At 44.2% G+C, this 20,481-nt stretch overlaps 1 protein-coding gene across 1 annotated transcript in view; it reads right to left on the minus strand.

Annotated features, from left to right (window-relative positions):
- The window catches only part of OXA1L (OXA1L mitochondrial inner membrane protein), a 142,922-nt gene that overhangs the window by 71,546 nt on the left and 50,895 nt on the right, over positions 1–20,481 (minus strand). The window contains exons 2-3 of the mRNA XM_069238249.1: positions 14,805–14,954; positions 527–761 (exon numbers count right to left, since the gene is read on the minus strand). Of these exons, the coding sequence (XP_069094350.1) occupies positions 527–761; positions 14,805–14,954 (385 nt within the window). The remainder of the gene's footprint in view (positions 1–526; positions 762–14,804; positions 14,955–20,481) is intronic.

A 20,481-nucleotide genomic window follows, 5' to 3' on the forward strand; every position in this document is an offset into this window, starting at 1 on the left:
CATCAACTGGCAGTGCTCAAGAAGAAATAATAAGGATTCTTTGGTTTAAAATGGTCCTCACTGAATGTCTATGAGGAACGAGGTCTCCTTCCTCCTTCACTTCAGTTTTAGGGACTCCACCCTCTAGCCACAGGAATGCAGTCAATACAATGCACTCTCTAAGGGAAGCTGCATTCACCCTCGATCCTGTGCCTTGCTAGGCCAGGGGCCATTCAAAACGCACCCCACTTAGACTAGTACAATTTACTGCACATAAACACACACTTAACATGCACAAATAATTACAGAGCAAGTCTCGGCATCATATTTTTGTGCGGTAGATAGAAAATTAAAGAGCAGAGAAACAAGGACATTGTGGAGAGTGGGAGAGAGCACCGGCATCAGAAGGTTCAGATACACTCTTCCTTGCTGGATAGGAATAAACAAACAATTAAGAGCGCAGCAAAGGCATCTATTATAATTAAAGGCTTGTAATGTATATTGTCATTTAAAGTTTTGTTGAGGATCTTCCCTCTACAATTATTACCTGCCACAATTGCCCCCCACCAGGGAAGCCCGACTTCTAGGTGGAGGAATTCCAGAAAGTTCTGTACAATCCCAACAGGAGTGCCGTTACCCAAGCCTAGCTCAGCCAATGTGAGTTCACTTGTTGGTGCCAAAACATCAGTCACTGTTGGTGCAGCACCATCAACGGGCCAGGAAGTGGCGAGGGGTGAAGGTGGAGGGTCTGGGGGCACCAGCGCTTCTGCCACGGCAGGAACCTGGAGAGAGATTTTTCAATAGTTTAATAAAATATATCCCTATTGAATTTTCTCATCCTACGACCTGTATAAACGGATTCCTTTATGGATTGATACTTTCATATATATTTATATATATCATATCATATAAAGTTAAAACTGCTGCAACATCAAGGCTGAGCATTGAACTCGTGCAACGAAAAGTAGAACATACCACAAAAAAAATATATTCACCCACCCTGACTGTGCAAAAGTGTTGACTTTTGGTTCTTGCATCATATCAACATGACAAACCTTTCACTTACTTACATGCAACCTCACAAATTCAGATTGCTACAAAGTGTCATGTTACATGAGAGCATGCTAAATGTAGTCAACACGAAAGAACTTCAAGATATAAATGAAAGATTGGTATCTTCGTCAAACAGTAAGAGCAGATGTTTCTTGTTACTGCTTCTTCAGGACATAAGGTGCTTGTAAGGTAGGGTTACTCTTACACTCACAAAAAGGTGATCTTATATTTATCTTCAAACATACTTCTGCATCTTTCCGGAAATTAACTTTCAGAGGCTCCTACCAGCTGATGTATGTTTTATACGTTTCCACAGCAAAATACATTAGTCCGCAACCTTCACATACGCAGGGTCTCTACTGTTGAGTACTAGAAATAAGATAGGAAATAAACTTCACAGTCTTGCTTTTATAAAATAACATATTGCTACTAAATGATATTTATCAATGGGTTACCCCGATTGGGCCACAATGTTTTCAACTGCTGCTGCAGCTCAAGTGGGGTGCAACTGAGAGTACAACAGTACATCAGCATGTATTGGAGCACTGCAGTGAGACCATTTTCACCCATGAGCCTTTTTTTGCTGTGTAACCAGTCTGAGACAGACACAAATGGAAACATAAGGGTGCCAACAAGCAGCCACACTTCAGAATGTGTTTACATTTAACCAACAGATCACTGTGGAGTTATTAAAACTGGGCATGTCCAGTCAGTGTTGATCTAAAAGTAGAAGTGCAATTTTAGAACAGTCTCAATGCTGAAGGAGTGGGATTTATAATATTACATTGTACAATTACCAAAAGCATGCCCAGCTGCGTTTGACTGGTGCCCCCCCATCAAAAATGCTGCCTGTTTGATGGGAACAAAGAAAGTGTTTGTGTTTTCTACCCCTTACACAAGCTATTCGAGCTTGCTCATACAGGCTGAAGGTCCTTTAACAACTTGATTATGGGAAAGACTAACATGGCACATGGGACATTTCTCACCCAGAATGATGTTTGCTCAATTCACACTACATAACCTAATAAGCCTTCATTGACAAAGCATAAACCTATTACACAGTTTTAGTCTGAACTACAACATGATTATATTGTGGGCTTTAAGATCATTTGTGTGCATCGTTCACTCAAAAGACGGTGCAGGAGCAGGCTGTGGTTTATAAAAATCTCCTTCTCACCAGCACACATCCAGCATGACATTTCTGGAAACCCACCATAAAGTAGAAAATATAGGCTTCAAACTGGTCCTCTCTCCTTCAATTACCTACTCAGGCCTTCTTTTTTATCGCCCCCCTGGGTCTGATTCTTCGTTTAGCTTTGAGTTATTTGATTTCCATTCTTCTTATTTCCTCTGTTTAAACAACTTTGTCAAGTTAGGGTATTTTAAAATCTATGCTGATTGCCCCATAGATCAAAGGGAGCCAGTCTAATGTAGAACTGTCTCTCACTGGGGCTCACATATTTAATTAATTCTCCCTCTCATGAAGGTGATCATAAATGAGACCTAGTTATCTCCTCTAATAATATTCATTGTATAGAGTCTTTACACATGATGTGGTCTGACCACAAGGCTATCTTTGATTAGGATATTTAAGGTAAACTTGAACTAAACACTCAGTTACATATTTTATGGATAGAGAATGGACTAAGATCACGGCACATAATCTTAAACACCGTTTAATTAGGATGCCAGCTTTCAACAGTAGCATGGATATATGCAACTAAATTATATATCACCTGGGTGGCTGAATATTTAAACACAGCAGCCACAATTAAAATGACTTCCTCTCTGACAAAAATACCCTCTACGTTCTGTCTTTCAAATGCTTAGCTCAAGGCAAGCACACCTATAAAACAGTTTAGTGCAATCGGCAAAATACATTTTCTGCTATGTTCTGCCAATATAAACTGCAATTTTAGCAAGCCAAAGCAGCTTACTTTGAATTTAAAATAACAGAATACCTCGAGTTCCTCTAAAAACGGTTCAAAATTGATTTGGTTAAGCCTGATTGCAAAAATATCTCACTCTGACTCCAAGGTATTTCCTCAATTGTGTCAATGGTCATTCCACATGAATGGAAGAAGGCATGGATTACACCTTTGTTAAAGAAATCATAGATTCTAGAGTCTTGAGCAACTGCCGCCTAATCTTGAAACTTCCAGCTCCCTTAAAAGTCCTTGGCAAAACATGTGAGCGGTCTCATTTCAGACTTCATGGTTGAAAATGAACTCCTGGATCCAGCATACTTTAGCCTTAGCCCTTTATACAGGTGCACCTGTCCATTACAATAACAGATGGATGTCTGACACTGATAGAAAACCTGCATTGACTATTACGTTTCTCAGTCATCTTCTATGCCATTTCATGACATTATGTTAATTAGGTACCATGAAGCAAGTATCTGCGACAAAGCACTTTCGTAGCTTACATCTTATTTAATGGCCACAAGTAAAGCGGCCCCATTGAATTTTCTCTTCACAGTGAAGCAACGCATACAATAGGGATAATCAATAAGCTCAACATTATTCAATATCTATGTTGCTTCACCAGCTCTACTAATTAGATCCATTTGCTCCACCTTCAGGATCTATGCATAACCAGTCATCCACTAGTTGGTGGCCCACAAAGGGAGACCCTATTCTTCAGTCATTTTGATGCCCAGGTACCCAGTCCCATGGCTGCAGATTTGGTTGAGTTTTCTTTGATTTCAGCGGTGCACACCTTTCAATTTTATCCAAGGTGTAATGCTAAATATCAGTGGGTGGGCAAGCATGGTGCTAGCAAACTCTGTCACTCTCTACTAATCATTACGAGTTATCCTGAGTTCAGTCTCACCTTCCGGTGTAAAAACACTCCGAGATACTGAAGGGAAACGCGTTGGGTGCACTGAAAAATGCAGCAACAGTCATGGACTGAGATGCCTGATAACTACTGCAAATAGGACCTACTTGGCATTGAGGAGGACGTGGTGGGCCTCTCCAGAAGCCTAGCGTTCTAACTAAAACCCAGCCCAGAGGCACTGTCCTCGAGCCACTCAGAGGAGCAAGATCAAGACAGGGCTTCTTTGGCACGGACACCAACAGGGCCACACACAAAGAGGAGACCAAAAGGTTGCTAGTTCTACCCTGGCACGGAGCCACATTATAAGGGTTTTGAGGCACAACACTCTTCAACACCCTTTCTTCCGGAGGCCTTAGCGCCTCGCACTTCAGAGTCAAAATCAACACAGAGGGTGCCTCCAATACCAAGCATCAAGTTGACATTGAGATCAGAGGAATCCAAAGCACCCATTCTCGAGGAATTGGCTCAAAAACTCAACACCAGACAAAAGCAGCTATTCAGACACATGGAAGCTAGCAAGACTTCTGCTCAGACCCCCTTTTGCGAAACCACTGACCAGGGTGATCCCGATTCCCAGGAAACAGAGACAAACTTTCATGGAGGAGGTAGCCTTTGACATACCATAGAACCTGGTGCTCAAGAGGCATAAGGACAAGGCTACAAGTTCTCCACCGCAGCCTATGACACCGAGGCATTCACCATCATCACCACCACCACCACCTCCTCCTACTACAACCCCACTATGGTCATAATCGCCACCCCCTCTACCAGAATCTCCTCAGATGTCAGTCTATTCCTTTTCTGATGCAGTAGTCCATATGGAAAAGGAGACCCTTATGACCAACCCGCTGGGCAGAAGACGGGGGTGACCCTTGGGACGTCAACATCATCAAACCTGCAGGCAATCCAGACCTAGAGCCTTACCCAGCCAAACTGTCTCTATCAGGTAATACCACAGCGTATCATACCGTTATTTAGAAATCAGCCCACCACCATAAGGTTGATAAGCATGTCCTACAGAACGTGGATGACGCTGTGGTGAAGACAATCTCTAAGACTGAGCACAATGTTCACTTCGTGCCCATACTCAAGGGTATGCTCAAGACAGCACCTGACAACTTTAAGGACCCAGTTATAGCCAAGGAGATTATACACCAAGAGAAAGTTCAACATTTCTCCAAATTATTTCCTTTTCATCATAGGCGGGGAGGTCCCCCTGACAATCTAGTGGTCCAACTGGCATGAAAGTGGGCCTCCGCCCAGGCAACTGGAGAGGCCGCCCTCCCGACCACCCCAACTAAGGAAAGTAAGTGCCTTGATGCAGCAAGCAAATGTTTGGTGGTTGGTGCAATAATTCAATGGAAAATTGCCAATTGAGTTGGTCGGCTTTCGAAGTACAACAGATTATCAGTGGTAGTAGATGGAGGACCTAGTGTGACAGCTCTTTGAGACATACCAAAAGAGGAGAGAAAAGCTGGCTGTGGAACAAAAGATTTCAATGTGAATATCCATGCCGTACTGGACCCTCCAGATACTGCTTTTTGTACTGCAAACACCACAATATTGCTCTGCTGCTATGCATGGCTTTGTATCTCAGGGTTCAGAGGTCCAACAACAACTCCTTAACATGCCATTCAGCTGAGAAAAATCTCTTTGGTCCTCAGGTGGATGAAATGTTAGAGAAAGTCAAGAAGCACACCAAGATTGTGATGCACATGGGTGACCTGCAGACTGTCAGCCAGACGGGCACTTTCTGCAGATAGCAAACTAGGGGCAGGAGTAAGCCCTCATACACGGGCCAATAGGCCTTTCCTGAGTCGCAGGCATCCATGCTACCTCCTGATCACACAACAACTGTCAGTAGTATTAAAGGATAACTACTCTTGCTGGGAAGAAATCACCGCAGAGCAGTAAGTACCGTAAGTTGTTTACATGGATAATGCTACCCCACCCAATGTATCACCATGCAGACACACCCTCACTCAAGCCCACCTCAACCTCTTGTAAGAAAAGGTCACAGCGCTCTTTGAAAAGGGTGCAATACAGCCACTGCCCCCACATCAACAGGGCCAGGGAATCTATTCACTGTACTCCCTCATTCTAAAGAAATATGGCTTCCTTTTGCCCATCTTATACCTGAAGCAGCTCAATAGATTCATACTGTTGGAGCACTTTCATATGCAACCTGGCAGACCGTCAACTTGCTGCTCAGCCAGGGAGACTTCATACCACTGTTCGTTCTCAAGGAGGCCTACTTCCACATCCTTGGCCATCCCGCCCATCACCAGTATCTTCAGTTTGTGATAAGTGGACAACATTATCAATTCACAGCACTATCATTCGCGATCACTGTGGCTCCAAGGATCTTTATCAAGTGACTGATGCTGGTTTCTACTTATCTACATAGAGTGCATATTCTCATGCTCCCATACCTTTATGACTGGTTGATCAAGAGCAGCAGACAACAATGCCTATCATACACTCAAACAGTTCCAACTGTGCTCCATAGCTTAGCTTTCACTGTAAACCTAAATAAGTCTCACCTCCAACCCCAAAAAAATCAAGCCCTTCCTGGGCTCTATGTTAAATGCTGTCACAGGAAAACAATATCTCAACCAGTAGAGGGTGATGACGTTTGAACAACTGCTAAGCTTTTTTTGAGTCCACTCGTCGCTTGACTGTAAGAACTGTAATGAAGCTCTTGGGTATGATGGCATCTTGCATAGCAATTGTGTTGTATGTGCCTTTGATACAATGATACCAAACAGGTGGTTATTGGGAAGATCTTGTGTTGATAAAGTACAGCACTCAGAGCTCTCTGAAATGGTGGTACAGCAACCACCTGTTACTCGAGAGGACTTTCTTAAATCCGCTATTACAGGAGCCCATTACCACCGATACATCCTTTTTTGAGTGAAATGCGCATGCTAACATGACTGTTTCAGGCAGCTGGACACCACCTTAATTAGGGGTGTCATATCAATTACCTAGGCCATTTGCCTATCCATGAAAACCTTCAACTCTCTTGTCCACAGTAAGGTGGACCTTGTAAGGATGGACATCATGACAGCTATGTACTACATTGTCAAATGGGGGTACCCACCCCACCTGCTGTCTGCACTAGCGGATGCGATCTGGCACTGGGCAATCAGCCACAAGATCCATCTTCTGGCAGAACACTTTCCAGGGCGAACAACAACGTTGTGGACTTGTGAAGCAGGAAACATCATCAAGTCCACGAGTAGGAACTCAACTCCAGGTACCGCCAGTGGTGGGCAACCCCAGCCATCGACCTCTCAGCCTCATCAGAAAATGTAAAAATACTCACACTTTGCCTCCAGTACCCAAAACCACAGTCCACGTGAACACACTATGGATGAACTGGTCAGTGATATTTACCTACCCTATGTGGTGAGGAAGATGAGGCAGGTGTCTATGGCCCTCATCCTTGTGGAACCCACCTTGGGTCAGACAGCCCTGGTACTAAATGTTCCTGGAGAGGTCTATCAGCATCCACAAGGAAGGGCCAGAAATCTTGTTACTGCAACAGGGTCAAGTTAGACACCAAGATCCCAAGCAGCTCAACCTAGTGGTCTTGCACCTGAGGTCTTAAGAATGTGGCTACCTAAACCTCCCAGAGGAGTGTTTGACAATAATACAGAAGACAAATAAGCCCACTAGACGTGCATGTTATGTGGCTAAGTGGAAATTATTTGTGCACTACTGCAACTTTAAGTAATTAGATTAATTCAAGATCAAGTTTCAAGATATCATACGTTACCTTTTACAACTTCCGAAGGCAGGTCTTGCATATACCCCTATAGATCTCCATTTAGCTGCTGTCGCTGCGTAAATGCAGAATAGGAAACACTCACATCTCTACAGTTACTCATATGGAAGGTAGCTTTTCTTGTAGCTGTAACATTGCTCAAGCGCATCAGAGAGTTACAAGCTCTCACCATTCTTTCAGGTACAGAAGAACAGGGAACCAATTCAAAGTTCTTACTTAAGGTAGTCTCACCTTTCTACATTAACAAATCAATTAAGATGTCCATATCCATTCCTCAACCTGATTTAGTAGTGGAAAGAGTTGCACACCTTAGACATTAAGCGGCGCTCATATATTATACGGACAGGACTTTTTTGCTAATCCATACAACCCTATAGCTAGGGCAGGCACTGCAAGGTGGATTGTGAAATGCATACTAACTTTGTGTGACAAAGCTAAACATTTACTCCCTGTGCCCTCAGGACACAAGCTACACATAAGAAAAAGGAGCTTCATGGTTTTCCCAGGTTACATCCCATTATCTGATATCGGCAAAGCAGCTACCTGATCAACACCACATATATTTAAAAAGCACTACTGTGTGGACATAAACACTCATCAGCAAGCTTTTGTTGACCAGATTGCGTTAAGCACATATCCTGGCGAACCAAGATGTAAGACGTTGCCTTAGTCCAGTTGTAAATGGATAAGGGCCTGTATGATCATTCTCCTTGCTAAAAAAGGAAGAATAAAAAGGACCTTTCTCAGAAGTCTCAGTATTCCAAAACAGTAGGCGGCTAGCCTATTAGTTTGGTACTCCATGGTGATGTGACAATCCAGCCATATTCCGAGGCTTTTTACCATCACCTTAGGGCTCGGCAAGCCTTTTAGACAAGCTGAAGGGGTGGTTGTAATCCCTTTGATGAGGAGATTACCTAACATCATAACCTCAGTTTTATACTCATTCAGCTTAAACTTGCTTGAGGCCGTTCAGTTATACACTGCTTGTAAACAAGCCACCAGATTAAGATGACCGGAATGAGAATCAGGTGAGATGGGCATCACCAACTGAGTGTCATCAGCCTAAGAAACTAGGAAGAGTCCAAATGAGTGCACAATTGCAGCTAATGGTAGCACATATAGATTGAAGAGAGTGAGGCTGAAGGAAGAACCCTGCGGCATCCCACAACTTAAAGGAAGACTGTCAGAGTTGCAGGAACTTGAAAGGTTCAATTTTCCAAAAAGGTGGATGTAGGAAGCTGGCTCTGTATATACTATATCAAAATAAGATATAGTGTGCACAGAGTCCAGGGGTTCCCCAGAGGCTTAGCAGAGTCTAACGTAGATAATACTAATGCTCTTTTTGTGGTAGTGTGGTCAAGCAGTTAGGCTTATCAGAGGGTAGTGCAAATAATTTTTTGTACACACACAGGCAATTACGGAAGCACACACTCAATGACTAACTCCAGGCCAAGGGTTTTTATACAGCAAAAATATATTTTGTTACTTTAGTTCTAGAACCGCAAGATTCACGTTGCAGGCAAGTACAACTGCAAGTAATTATCTGACATATGTATCAATGCCACTTTGTTTCAAATTGGCAGGTTATACGGTTTTCGAATAAATAGCAATTACCTGTTTCACAACTCAGTGAAATTTTCAAAGACAGTTCTAGAGGGGGAAGAAATGTTAGCACAGTCTTGAGGTAAGCACAAGACTTACAATCCCAATCTCTGGGGGTCTGGAGGTCAACAGGTTGGGGTTCAAGTTAACTCCAAACACCCACCACCAGCAACATGGGCAGGCAGCGTGCTGATGTCAAAGTTGAGGTTGATTTGACATAAGCTCCTATGGAGACTGGGGGGGCATTCGGAATCAGGCCTGCACACTGGTCAGCACCAAACACCCTCAGCGGCACAGGGGCAGACGGGTGCAGGGTGCAAACACAGCGACGGGCTTCCAATGCTTTCCAGGAGGGGGATCCCAGGGGTCACAAAAGATGCTGCAGGCTAAGCCCAGGGGGTTGTTACGGGAAACCAAAGGCTGGACAAGGAGGAGGGCTGCCTGCTTGACCTTGCTGCACCAAACGTCAGATTCCAGAAGACCAGGGGGCTGTGGGTGCAGGGGTACATTTTGGAGTCAGGCATCTTAGTCAGGTTCTGTCGCAGTCAGGGGGGGATCTTTTAGATTTAGGCTGCAGGCGTTGTCATGTTGTACAGGAAAGGTTAGCCCAGGGTGGGCAGAATCGCCTGGGGATCAGCTCTAGTCGGTTGAGCCACCTGGACACAGGCCGTGGGCTTCAGGTGCAGAGTGGGCAGGACTCACAGATACGGGGCAGTTCTGGAGTCTTTGTTTGTGTTTCTTTCTGGATAGGGCCGATGTCCACATGAGTTCTTGGTCCTCTGGGATACAGCCAGTTCTCTTGAGGCTTTTAAGAGGTCGCTGGACCTGCAGGATGCGTCGCCTTTTCGTCGCAGGGCTTCAGACGCTGGAGACAGACCAGTAGGGCTGTGTCAAGTCAGTTGGTGTCTTCAGGTTTCTCTGCTGGGGTTTGGCTTAGCAGTCCTTCTTTTCTTCTTTCTTCTTCTTGAGGTTGCCAGAAATCTGACGAGCTAGGTTCAGGGGAGCCCTTAGATCCTGGATTTAAGGGCGTTACAAGGGTCAGAGGGCAGTAGCCAATGGCTACTGTCCCGAGGGTGACTACACCCTTCTGGTGTCCACTTCCTTTGGGGAGGTGGACACAGACCCTATTGGTCCCTGGCCTCCACAACACAATGGAGGATTTTGCAAGGAGAGGTCACTTTAAGGTCTGGACACCTTAGGGGGGTGGGGTCCCAGCTGAAGTGGTCACTCCTTGTTTTCCCTAATTTTCCTGACAGACATGCCGCCAAAGTTGGGGCTTTGTCTGGGGAGAGAGGGTGGGCATCTCCAATAGCTGGAGTGCCCTTTAAGGCTCACCGCCAGGTGCTACAGTTCCTGTAAGGGAGAGATGTGAAGCACTTCCACCCAGTGCAGGCTTTGTTTCTGGCCACAGAGCGCACAAAGACTTTCACCCCATGTGGTCAGAAACTCATCTGGAAGTGGCAGGCTGGCACAGACTAGTCTGTCCTGCACTAGAGGTTTGGCTAAAATACAGGGGGCATCTCTAAGATGCCCTCTGGGTGAATTGTTCAATAAATTCAATACTGGCATCAGTGTGGGTTTATTATGATGGGAGGTTTGATAACAAACTTCCCTGACTTCAGTGAAGTCATTAAGGAGCTGTGGAGTTCATAATGACAAACTCCCAGCCCACATACTTTATATGACCACACTGCACTTACAATGTCTAAGAATGGACTTAGACACTGAAGGGGCATATTGCTCATGCAGCCATGCTCTCACCTGTGGTATAGTTCACCCTACATTAAGGCAGTAAAGCCTTCTAGAGGGGTGACTTACCTATGCCACAGACAGTGGTTTCTGGGCATGGCACCATGAGAGGGTGCCATGTCGACTTTGTCTTTTTCTCCCCACCAGCACACACAAGCTGCAAAGGCAGTGTGCATGTGCTTAATGAGGGGTCGCCCTCGGTGGCATAATACATGCTGCAGCCCTTGGGGACCTTCCCTGGCCACAAAGCCCTTGGTACCATGGGTACCTTTTACAAGGGACTTAACTGTGTGCCAGGGGTGTGCCAATTGTGGGAACAATGGCAAAGTTTTGGGACCGAACCCTGGTGCTAGGGCCTGATTAGCAGGATCCCAGCGCATTCTAAGTCAATGCAAAAAGTGGGGGGTAACCATGCCAAAAGGGGCACTTTCCTACAGTGGATAGACACTTTAAGGCAGAGCTCGTGTCCCCAGCCTCAGTGATTCTGTGAATAATAAAGTGGTCCACAATGACAAAGACAGTTCTCAGATCCAATAGGATCAGAGCTGCTGAACCTCCATGGTTCATCAGAGATTTAAGTACCTCAACTTCCGTGAGCAAAGCTGTTTCAGTACTATGTTGTGTCCTGAATCCCATTTGTGAGAGATGAAGGATATTATTTGCCTCAAGAAAAGAGGAGTTGTATGTTGACATGTTTTTCAAGAATTTGATAGACCCGATAGCAAAGCGGGCATATCATATTAGGCACACTATACTTTCACCTTTACCCACTGAGTGTAAAACCACTTAGGGTGCAGTCGGTGACAATGCTCTTTGTGGACTAAGGAGTCACACAACATCCTGTGACTTGAAGAGTCTTCAAAGAAAAGTTGTAATGTCTGAGCCCAACACTAGATGGCAGGGGTAAGCAAAGTATGTGAATCTAAAAGACTGCATGAAACAAACTGACGCTTACAGGGTATGCACCATTTTTCTTATATATACTTGTTTTTACATTAAACTACTTTTGAAGGTTTTTCTTGCCCTAGCAGTACATTGTCAGAAACTAATAGTCCAAGCCAGTATCTTACCACGGCTAGACTCATCTATAGCCTTATATTTGAGGTTTGTGAGAAATGTTAAGTATTAGTTGAATGGGGTAAGTACCCACCTAAACTAATAATCACAACCCTTGCAAGTGTGAACGACTAGAGTCACTAAATAAACCTGAACTCAACCCCTTTGTAGCTAGGGCAAAGAGTAGACAGGCTTAACTTAAAGGCACTGTGTAAAATACTTAGATAGCACCAAAACAGTAGTAAAGTCAAAATACAATAAAAGAAAAATCACAAACTCATTTAGAAAAAGAGAATATTTTTTATTGCTAAAATGTCACCGAAGTGACAACCGCAGCCATCTGGTTGAGTTTGACTGGTACTATGGGACGATTTAAGTCTGACTGCGATGAAGCGCAGGTCAGATAGAGAAACCAGGTTCGATCCAGTGGGAAGTTTTAACTTTGAACTTAGTCTTGGAAATGGAAGTCAAAATTCTCAGCAGGGCAACGTAGCAGGAAGTGGCCAAAGAAGGCTCCACAACGTCGGATAGCTATTGGATGAAATCCCAGTGAAGCTGCTGACTTTTGGCGGGTAAGGTCAGAGCAGGAAAAACTTGACTGAATTTTGTGACTAAAAAGGTCCCTCGCCAGCTGGATACCTTAGGTGCCTTCACGTGGTGAAGATTTTGAACGTAGTCACTTTTTTTGGAGAGCAGATTTCTCCAGCAGGCTGAAGAGGGCTCCACGAGGCCGGATACCTTCTCTACTAGGTTCTGCAGATTCGGATTTGCTGCTGTGGGAAAGCTCTCAGCTGAGGAAACCTGAATCTTCTACTCAGCAACAATGCACCTTTGTTGGATCAACTTAGCAGGGTTCTCCTGGGCCTCCAAAGTTCTTTAGAGGCAAAGGTCTAGGTCCAAAGTTTTTCAGAATGTTAGATTGAGTACACTTTGGCATAGCCCGGGTTCCTGGACCTCAGGAACAGCACATGGGAGTTGAAACTCACTCCAGCAGAGGCCAACAGCATGGTCCGGAGTAGGCCAAGCTGCAACTGGTTATTTGCAGGAAAGGCCTCATGTAGTTTGTTGGTCCCCCTTAGCTTGATCAAGAGGTCATTGGAGGGCCATTATTTGTCGTGGGTGCAAGAAGGAGCAGGTCCATTACTTCAGGTCTCTTCTTTGGTCACGGACCTCTTCTGTTCTTCCTCAGGTCCAGCAGTGTTCTGAGAGCGGTAATGGGGATACTACATTAATACCCAACGTTAGCTTGTGGGTGACTCCTGGCTCCTCCCTAACCAATAGGGTAAAAGTGCAAAAAGATAAATTTAGCCTAGTCTGCAGTATTTCCCGTTTGCCCCACTGCAAGCAATCTAACAGTAACCCTTTCTACCTAAAACGAATATGACAGAATCATTCTTCTCCCATACGGAGGTTGTTTACCCACTCCAGAGGTGTGGCCTTGGAAATGAGCGGCCCCTCGAGCTGTGGTCACTCTGGGAGCAGTTCCTCTCCCACTGGGATTGGACCTGTCTGACTGAGGGAACAAAGGAAGGGACTGACTGAGGGAACAAAGGAAGGGACTGACTGAGGGAACAAAGAAAGGGACTGACTGAGGGAACAAAGAAAGGGACTGACTGAGGGAACAAAGAAAGGGACTGCCGAGGTGTCCTCTAAAATTTGTCTGTGATAAGGTAGGCCTCTTTGAAGTTAGCCAAGTTGCTGAGCATAGCCCACTGGCCAACCTGTCAAGGGAACGATATCACTTATCCACACCCAGGGTTATTCATCTGCCAGGTAACAGCTGGAGCTCAAGCAAATAGGCCCCCAGAGGTTTTAGGCATGGAAAGGAAACTTTCTAAAACCATCTTTACCCAAATAGGTTATTAAAAATATGATTTTACCAGTAAATGGGATTTTGAATAACAATCAAAAAGAGACTTTGAATTGTGTTTCTAGCTATTTCCTAACAGAAATTAGCATTATGAAATGTAATAATGTACCCTAGTGCATTGCTTCCTATGGAAAGGCCAGCCTTGCTACAGTGAATATAGTTTTGGGGGCTTTTTCACAGTAAGGACATGTTTACCATTAAACTTTCACTTGCCCTACTTTTAAATGCCATGCACCCTGCCTTACGGGCAATAAAGCCTATACAGAGGAGTCTTGTAAATATTTAAAAAGACAATTTTGACCTTTCAAAAGGTTTTTTTTGTCTGGTCAAATTGGCAGTGTAAAACTGCAACAGCCAGACTACAAATGGTATGTCTGCAGTCCTGTCTGTGCTGTCACTGTAAGGGATGGCACAATAGGTGCTGTAGCCCACTAGAGACATTTAACTTGCAGGCCCAGGGTACACTTTTTACCACATATGAGGGACTTCTAGTCAAGTTAAATTAGCCAAAAAAGAGAGCGAGAAAGAGCGCAAGCGAGAGAGACAAAAAAACCAAGTAAGAGAATACCTAGAAAGAAAGTGAGTGAGGGGCATGTACTACTGTTAGTAATGCAACTATGCCGAACGTACATGGCTACTGCCTTGTTCCATTAGCTGCTTGTATACTAGAATCTTACTGCTGGTGCTGTACCCAATTTGTGTATATTAGGTAAGTGGGCAGACTTTATTTAAAATCAGATACGTTTTTTCTCATATGTCTTTTTATTGGTTAATGGGAAAAAGCAAAGATTCTGTTGTATCATATTGCGTTAGAGACATTACAAGACATAACACAACCTTAAAGAAGCTCCCCCCAGTTCCCACCTGAGAGGCTGCTGTTGTGCTCTGGTATCGTCCAACAGTAAGGAACAGCAGCTTGGGTTGCCTCTGCCTATATGTGAAGGGTGATGTCTGAAGGGATCTCTTGACTGGAGAAAGCCGCATGCAGCCTGAGGCAGAAGGACAAGCATGGTACTACAAAGAAAAACAAAACAAAGTAGTAAGATACACGAGGCACACTTTACCTTGTTAATATATACATTATTCAAATCCCACTGAAATGCACAAGCCTCCTGAGATAGCCCGAGGAAGAACACATATGGACCACACATTGAAAGAACAAATGTGGAAAAACAACATCACAGTTAAAGAAACGTAGGAGAACAATTTTTAAATCACAGACAACCACTGGGCCCTACTATATGCCCTCAGGCCCTCATTGCCAGTTTACAGGAAGGATAACAAAGGACAAATGGGTAACTGGGGGGTGTCTGGCACTCAGGAAGGGTTTGGTGTATCCAACTGATTTCACAGACAGGGCTGGATAGCTTATTTGGACGAGTTGGCGCACAGTACTGAAAAATTAAAATATTCATGGCCCGAAACTACTGTTAATTAGAAATGTCAAGTCAGCCTAAGGAATGTGGTGGAAGTTGTACGGAGCACCTAAGTTGTGTTCTTTAGAGAAAAGGTCATTGTCTGTTTTTAAATTTTACTTTTAATCAATTAGTTTTCCCTGGTGCAACATTGTCAAGATTACACAATCACAGGACTAGGGTTTAGGTCATATTGAAAACGACCGAGATACACCTGTTTTGTTTCCTTATTTTTGGCACATTTGCATTAGATAACCACTATATATTACTGCATACAAATCAAATGCAGGCACAGCGGGCACATTTCATGAAAATGCAAGCTAAGCTGTGTATCTTCCAGAAACTTGCAAAAATCACATTTCCTATCAAGCACCACCACTTCAATATAACATAGGTAAGCTGCTGACTGCTGCTTGACACGGCCTGTGGGCTGTCATAAGTTGCAGAATTCTCCTTTTGCAGACAACATACACAATACAGACCTGTTGGATGCTGAAATCTAGGCTATATAAAAATACCCACTCCTGGCAATGCTCTCACTAAAGTAGAGTGCCCAAATGACATAAGACTGACCATCAAAAGGATCCAGACACCCTAATAGAGTACCTAAAGATACTTTCCACCACCACACCAAAGTCAAATGGCAACAGTTGAAATATGCTGAATGCATCAATGGGCAGTTATCGTATTCTTACCACCAAAATGATTGTACAGCCAATAGTTTCAGGTGGACAATTTTACATTAACAAGTTGTTTTTAACCAAATTGTTACAATCTGTCCTTCTAGCAAACTACTTTTTTTAGTAACACAGTTCAGCAGAAGCTCAGTTTACCGGTGAAAGCAATCCAACCAAAAATTACACGCCACCTAACTAAACAAAACAAAAAATAAACAAAAAACACACATAAAAAGTACACAGTTGTCATTGTAGGTTATTAGCAGGTGAAATTTTTGTTTGGGACAGGGAGAAGGTTTTGGGTGGGGTGAATCTCCCTCTCCCTCCCCCCAGAACGCCCCACTCCAGTCAACATCCATCCCTTATTTGTAAAGGAGTGGGACAGCACGGATTATTGGATTTTACTTTTTTGTATTTCAGGACTCAACTAAAACAAAACAAAAGTCTTCTCCTGAATTGGCAATGCAACAAAAGTGTTTCAGACTTGAAGACATGTATGTTATATTACATGTACTTAGATAGTGTACAATCACCTGCAAGGGTATTCTAGACCTAAGCAGGGGTGAGTACTTAGCCTTGCCTAGGGCAGGGTGGCAGACTGAATAAACAGGTCTTCAGCTACTTGCTGAATTAAAGAAGATAGAAGGCAGCACTGATGTGAAGTGGGAGGTCGTTCTGTGTGTTCTGAGCGATGTAAGAGAAGGCCCATCCTTCGGCTCTGGTTGTATGCATGCTCAACGTGTGCGAGTAGAGTCCTGCGGAGCAGAGGTGTCTGGAAGGTTGTTGGAAGGAGATGTGATTGTTTAGGTAGATTGTATAGTGCCTTGAATGTTTAAGTAAGGAGTCTGAACTGGGAAAGCTCGTATATTGGGAGCCTGTGGAGCTCCCTGAGGTTCATGCTGATAAGAGTTATGCGTGAAAAGTATAGTACTAGTCTGGATGTCAGGTTCTGGATGGTTTGTAGTTTCCTGATGAGTTGCCTGGTGATACAGGCATGGAGGATGTTCTTCTAGTCTAACCTTCTACTGACAAGGGTGTCAGTGATGGTTTTTCTGTAGCGGCTTGTGACCCATTTTACATTTTTTCTCATCATCTTCAAGGTAAGGAAACAGGATGCAGTAAAAGTGTTGACTTGTGCTGATCTGTCTAGTTTGCTATCAGTGATAATTCGGAGGTTCATGGTGTGAGTGCTGGGCTTGAGTGTGTGACAAGGTTCAGCCAGCCACCAGCTGGAGTCCCATGGTGAGGTATTTGTGTTGAAGTTCACAACTTCTGTCTTGTCCTTGTCGAGCTTGAGACAATTTGCTTTAATCTAGTTAGAGACTTCAGTCATACACTCTATGAATTTGTTCCTTATGTCTGGGATCTTACCCGAGAAGGAGAGTATTAGTTGTGTCATTGACGTAGAAGAGAACGTTGATGTGTGCACGGATGACATTGGCCAGATGGATCATGTAAGCGTTGAAGAGGGTGGGACTGAGGGATGAGCATTGAGGTACTCCACATATGAGCGTGTGGGTTTCCAAGAAGGTGTCAAGCTGTGTCCGTTAAGGAGCAGATGGAACGAAGGGCAGGCCCTTGGATGCCAATCTCGTACAGGCGTCTAATGAGGATGGGGCGAGAGACTGTGCCAAAAAAGTAGCAGAGGTCCAGGAGGATGAGGGCTGCCATTTCTCCTCAGTATAGGATCGTGCTGATGTTGTCTGTGGCAGTGATGAGCACAGTTTCTGTTCTGTGGTTGAGCCTGAAGCCCACAATGCATCATGTGGAGGGGCTGGTCAGTGAGGCGTCGGCTGAGAAGTTTCTCCAATACCTTGGCCTGGCAAATAGGGTCTCTAGTTGGCAAGCGTGGCTGGGTTGGTGGATGGTTTCTTAAGCAGGGGAGTGACAGTGGCAGGTTTCTAGGTGTCTGAGAATGTGGCAGAGTCAATGATGGTGTTGAAGATAGCTGTTAGTATTTTGCTGATGGTGGGTGATGAGGTCAGGGGAGTAGGGTGTCAGGGGTAGGGTGTCATGTCCGGTAAGTGTCCCATCCCAGGGTTCAATAAAGTGCTCTGTGAGGCCGAGGCTTTCTAGCAGGGCCAAGGAAATTGGTTTGGTACAGCCTACCAGGTTAAAGTTCAGGTTTCAGAGGAGGGTGAAGATGCTGGAGTCGATGAGGGGTGCGATGAACTCCATGGCAATGTTGGTGCAGGGTCCTGGTTGCCTGTAGACAACAGTTCAACACAGGGGAGGAGTTGGGTGGATGCACTGTTTGAACCCAAGGTGTTAAATGCTGCTGGTGGAGTGGTCTGATTCCGACTCTGCATCCGCGTTTGTGCCAATGGTCCTGCCTGGAGATCTTGTGGCTAGTGGGGATGATTGTAGCGATGCCCGATGCAATGGCTGTGTTTAACCATGTTTTTGTGAAGAAGCAAGGTCTGAGGTGCAATCGTGTAACAGATCCCTATCCCTGTGGTTTGTTTTGTCAACAAGCTAGTGTTGAGGAGCATGCAAGCTATTGTAGTGCACTGGGTGGGTGGTAGCTGGGCTGTGTGAGTGTGACCCAGTGGAGGTGCTGTGAGTGTAGGATTGTGAGGTGCAGTGCAGCAGCAGTAGCAGTGTGGCAAGTAACTGTCGGCGTTGAGGGCACAGAGGAACACAGCAGGGTAGCGGTGAGAGAACCTGGTTCTGGTGCTGGCCACGGTGTAGCAGCAAATAGGCTTACTTTTGGTGTGCTTTTGGCCCACCAGCGGTGCATGCACAATGCAGCCACCATTAAGTCTTGGGAGGTGCAGAGGGGATGGTAAGCGGAGCAGAGAGAGGCGTGGGATGTGGAATACAGGAAAAGGTAAGTAGCACTAGAGGATACAGAGCAGGAAACAACATACAAATACTTTTATGTTAAATAAATAACTGTAGAAACATGGTTAAGAACTGCTAGCTCCATCAGGAAATATCAAGCAAACATAAATGCATCTTGCTTATTAGCATTTAAAGTACACCAGGTCCAAGTGTCAAAACAAACTGTAGCTGCACATTCGTAGCTCTGATTCTCTTATACACTGCATACAAAGCTGCAATAAGTCAATTAAAAATAGAGAGAAACCACTGAGGAAAAAATAAAACCAAATGCTAACACAATGATTAACACTTTCAGCTGAAATATGCTAAAGTGGAGCACATTAAAAAGTGTACACTATTTTGTAATTGCTGTGTATTTTGCAGAACTTGATTAATTGAGAACCCCTTGCTAAATAGAAACAATTCTGTGAATTTAAAAAGGTCTAAAACGTCAGCAATGAATGTTGAAAGGAGGGCTTGGATATCAAGGCTTCAGTTGGAGGTTCGCACGAAGGACACACCATCAAGCCACTAAGGCCCTTGTTTTGAGTGCCTAGTGTGTGATGCAATATTGATTCCATTTGATAAATTGGAATTCCCTCAGATTCGTTAGTTATAGGTTAAAATAAACATCTCGAATTAGGAGGTTCCCTTTAATAATTGAAAATAAAACACAGATTTTGGTGCTTTCCACACCCAAGTTTGCGTCTCTCAGTAATTACACAGCATTCTTCCTCCATAAATTATGCCAGGTTCCACCGGATATCCCCATGCTGTTTTCTCTGCATTACTTCTACTTACGATCTGCGTGGGGATCACTTTTGTGATCCCAAGTAGCACGCGTGTCTCCCAGAAGTGCTTTTTCAGTTCAAGAGAACTACAGTGCTGAGAACATCATCCAGAAGTGTCTTGTAAGTACAATATGACCTTGTAGCGTAGTCCTCCTCCAATTATGCAATATTTTTTTAATATAATTGTATTTATTCTTTACAGCACAGGTGGGCCCCCCACTAAGCCAGCTTTATAAGGGAATTAATGAAGGATGAATATTGTTCTGTAGTTCCTAATTTAGTAGACAGCACTTGCCTTTTCATAAACCTATACAGACATTTCTACATCTGTCAAACTGAGCGAGACACATCAATGCAGGTAAGGCCCTAGCATACAAAATGAAGCGAGAGAGAAAGGAATACAACTTAGGGCCTGATTTAGATATTGGCTGACAGGTTACTCCTTCACAAGCCTGCCGGATATCCCGTCCTCCAAAATTTAGATACCATCTAGATCCCATAGAACATCACTGGATTAAGAATTCAGTGGACGGGATATCCGTCACCGTTTTGATGGAGTAACGTGTCTGCCAATATCTAAATAAATTAGGCCCTTAGTGACTGATAAGTGTGGCTTTTCTATTATTTGGATAAGTTAGCGCCTAGCAGCGCACCACCCTAACTGGGGAAGCAAGAAATCACAAATCTGAAGATATTTGAAAAAGCTGCAAGAGAAAATCTAAATTTCCTGCAGTAATCTTGTAAAAATGTGACTGTTCCATACTAAAATGACTGTCCAATCATAAGGTATCATCTCAGCTCCAGCACTAAACATCACAATATCTAACAGAAAGAC

This window comes from Pleurodeles waltl, chromosome 6 (assembly GCF_031143425.1).
Source record: "Pleurodeles waltl isolate 20211129_DDA chromosome 6, aPleWal1.hap1.20221129, whole genome shotgun sequence".
In the NCBI taxonomy this organism is placed as follows: Eukaryota; Metazoa; Chordata; class Amphibia; order Caudata; family Salamandridae; genus Pleurodeles; species Pleurodeles waltl.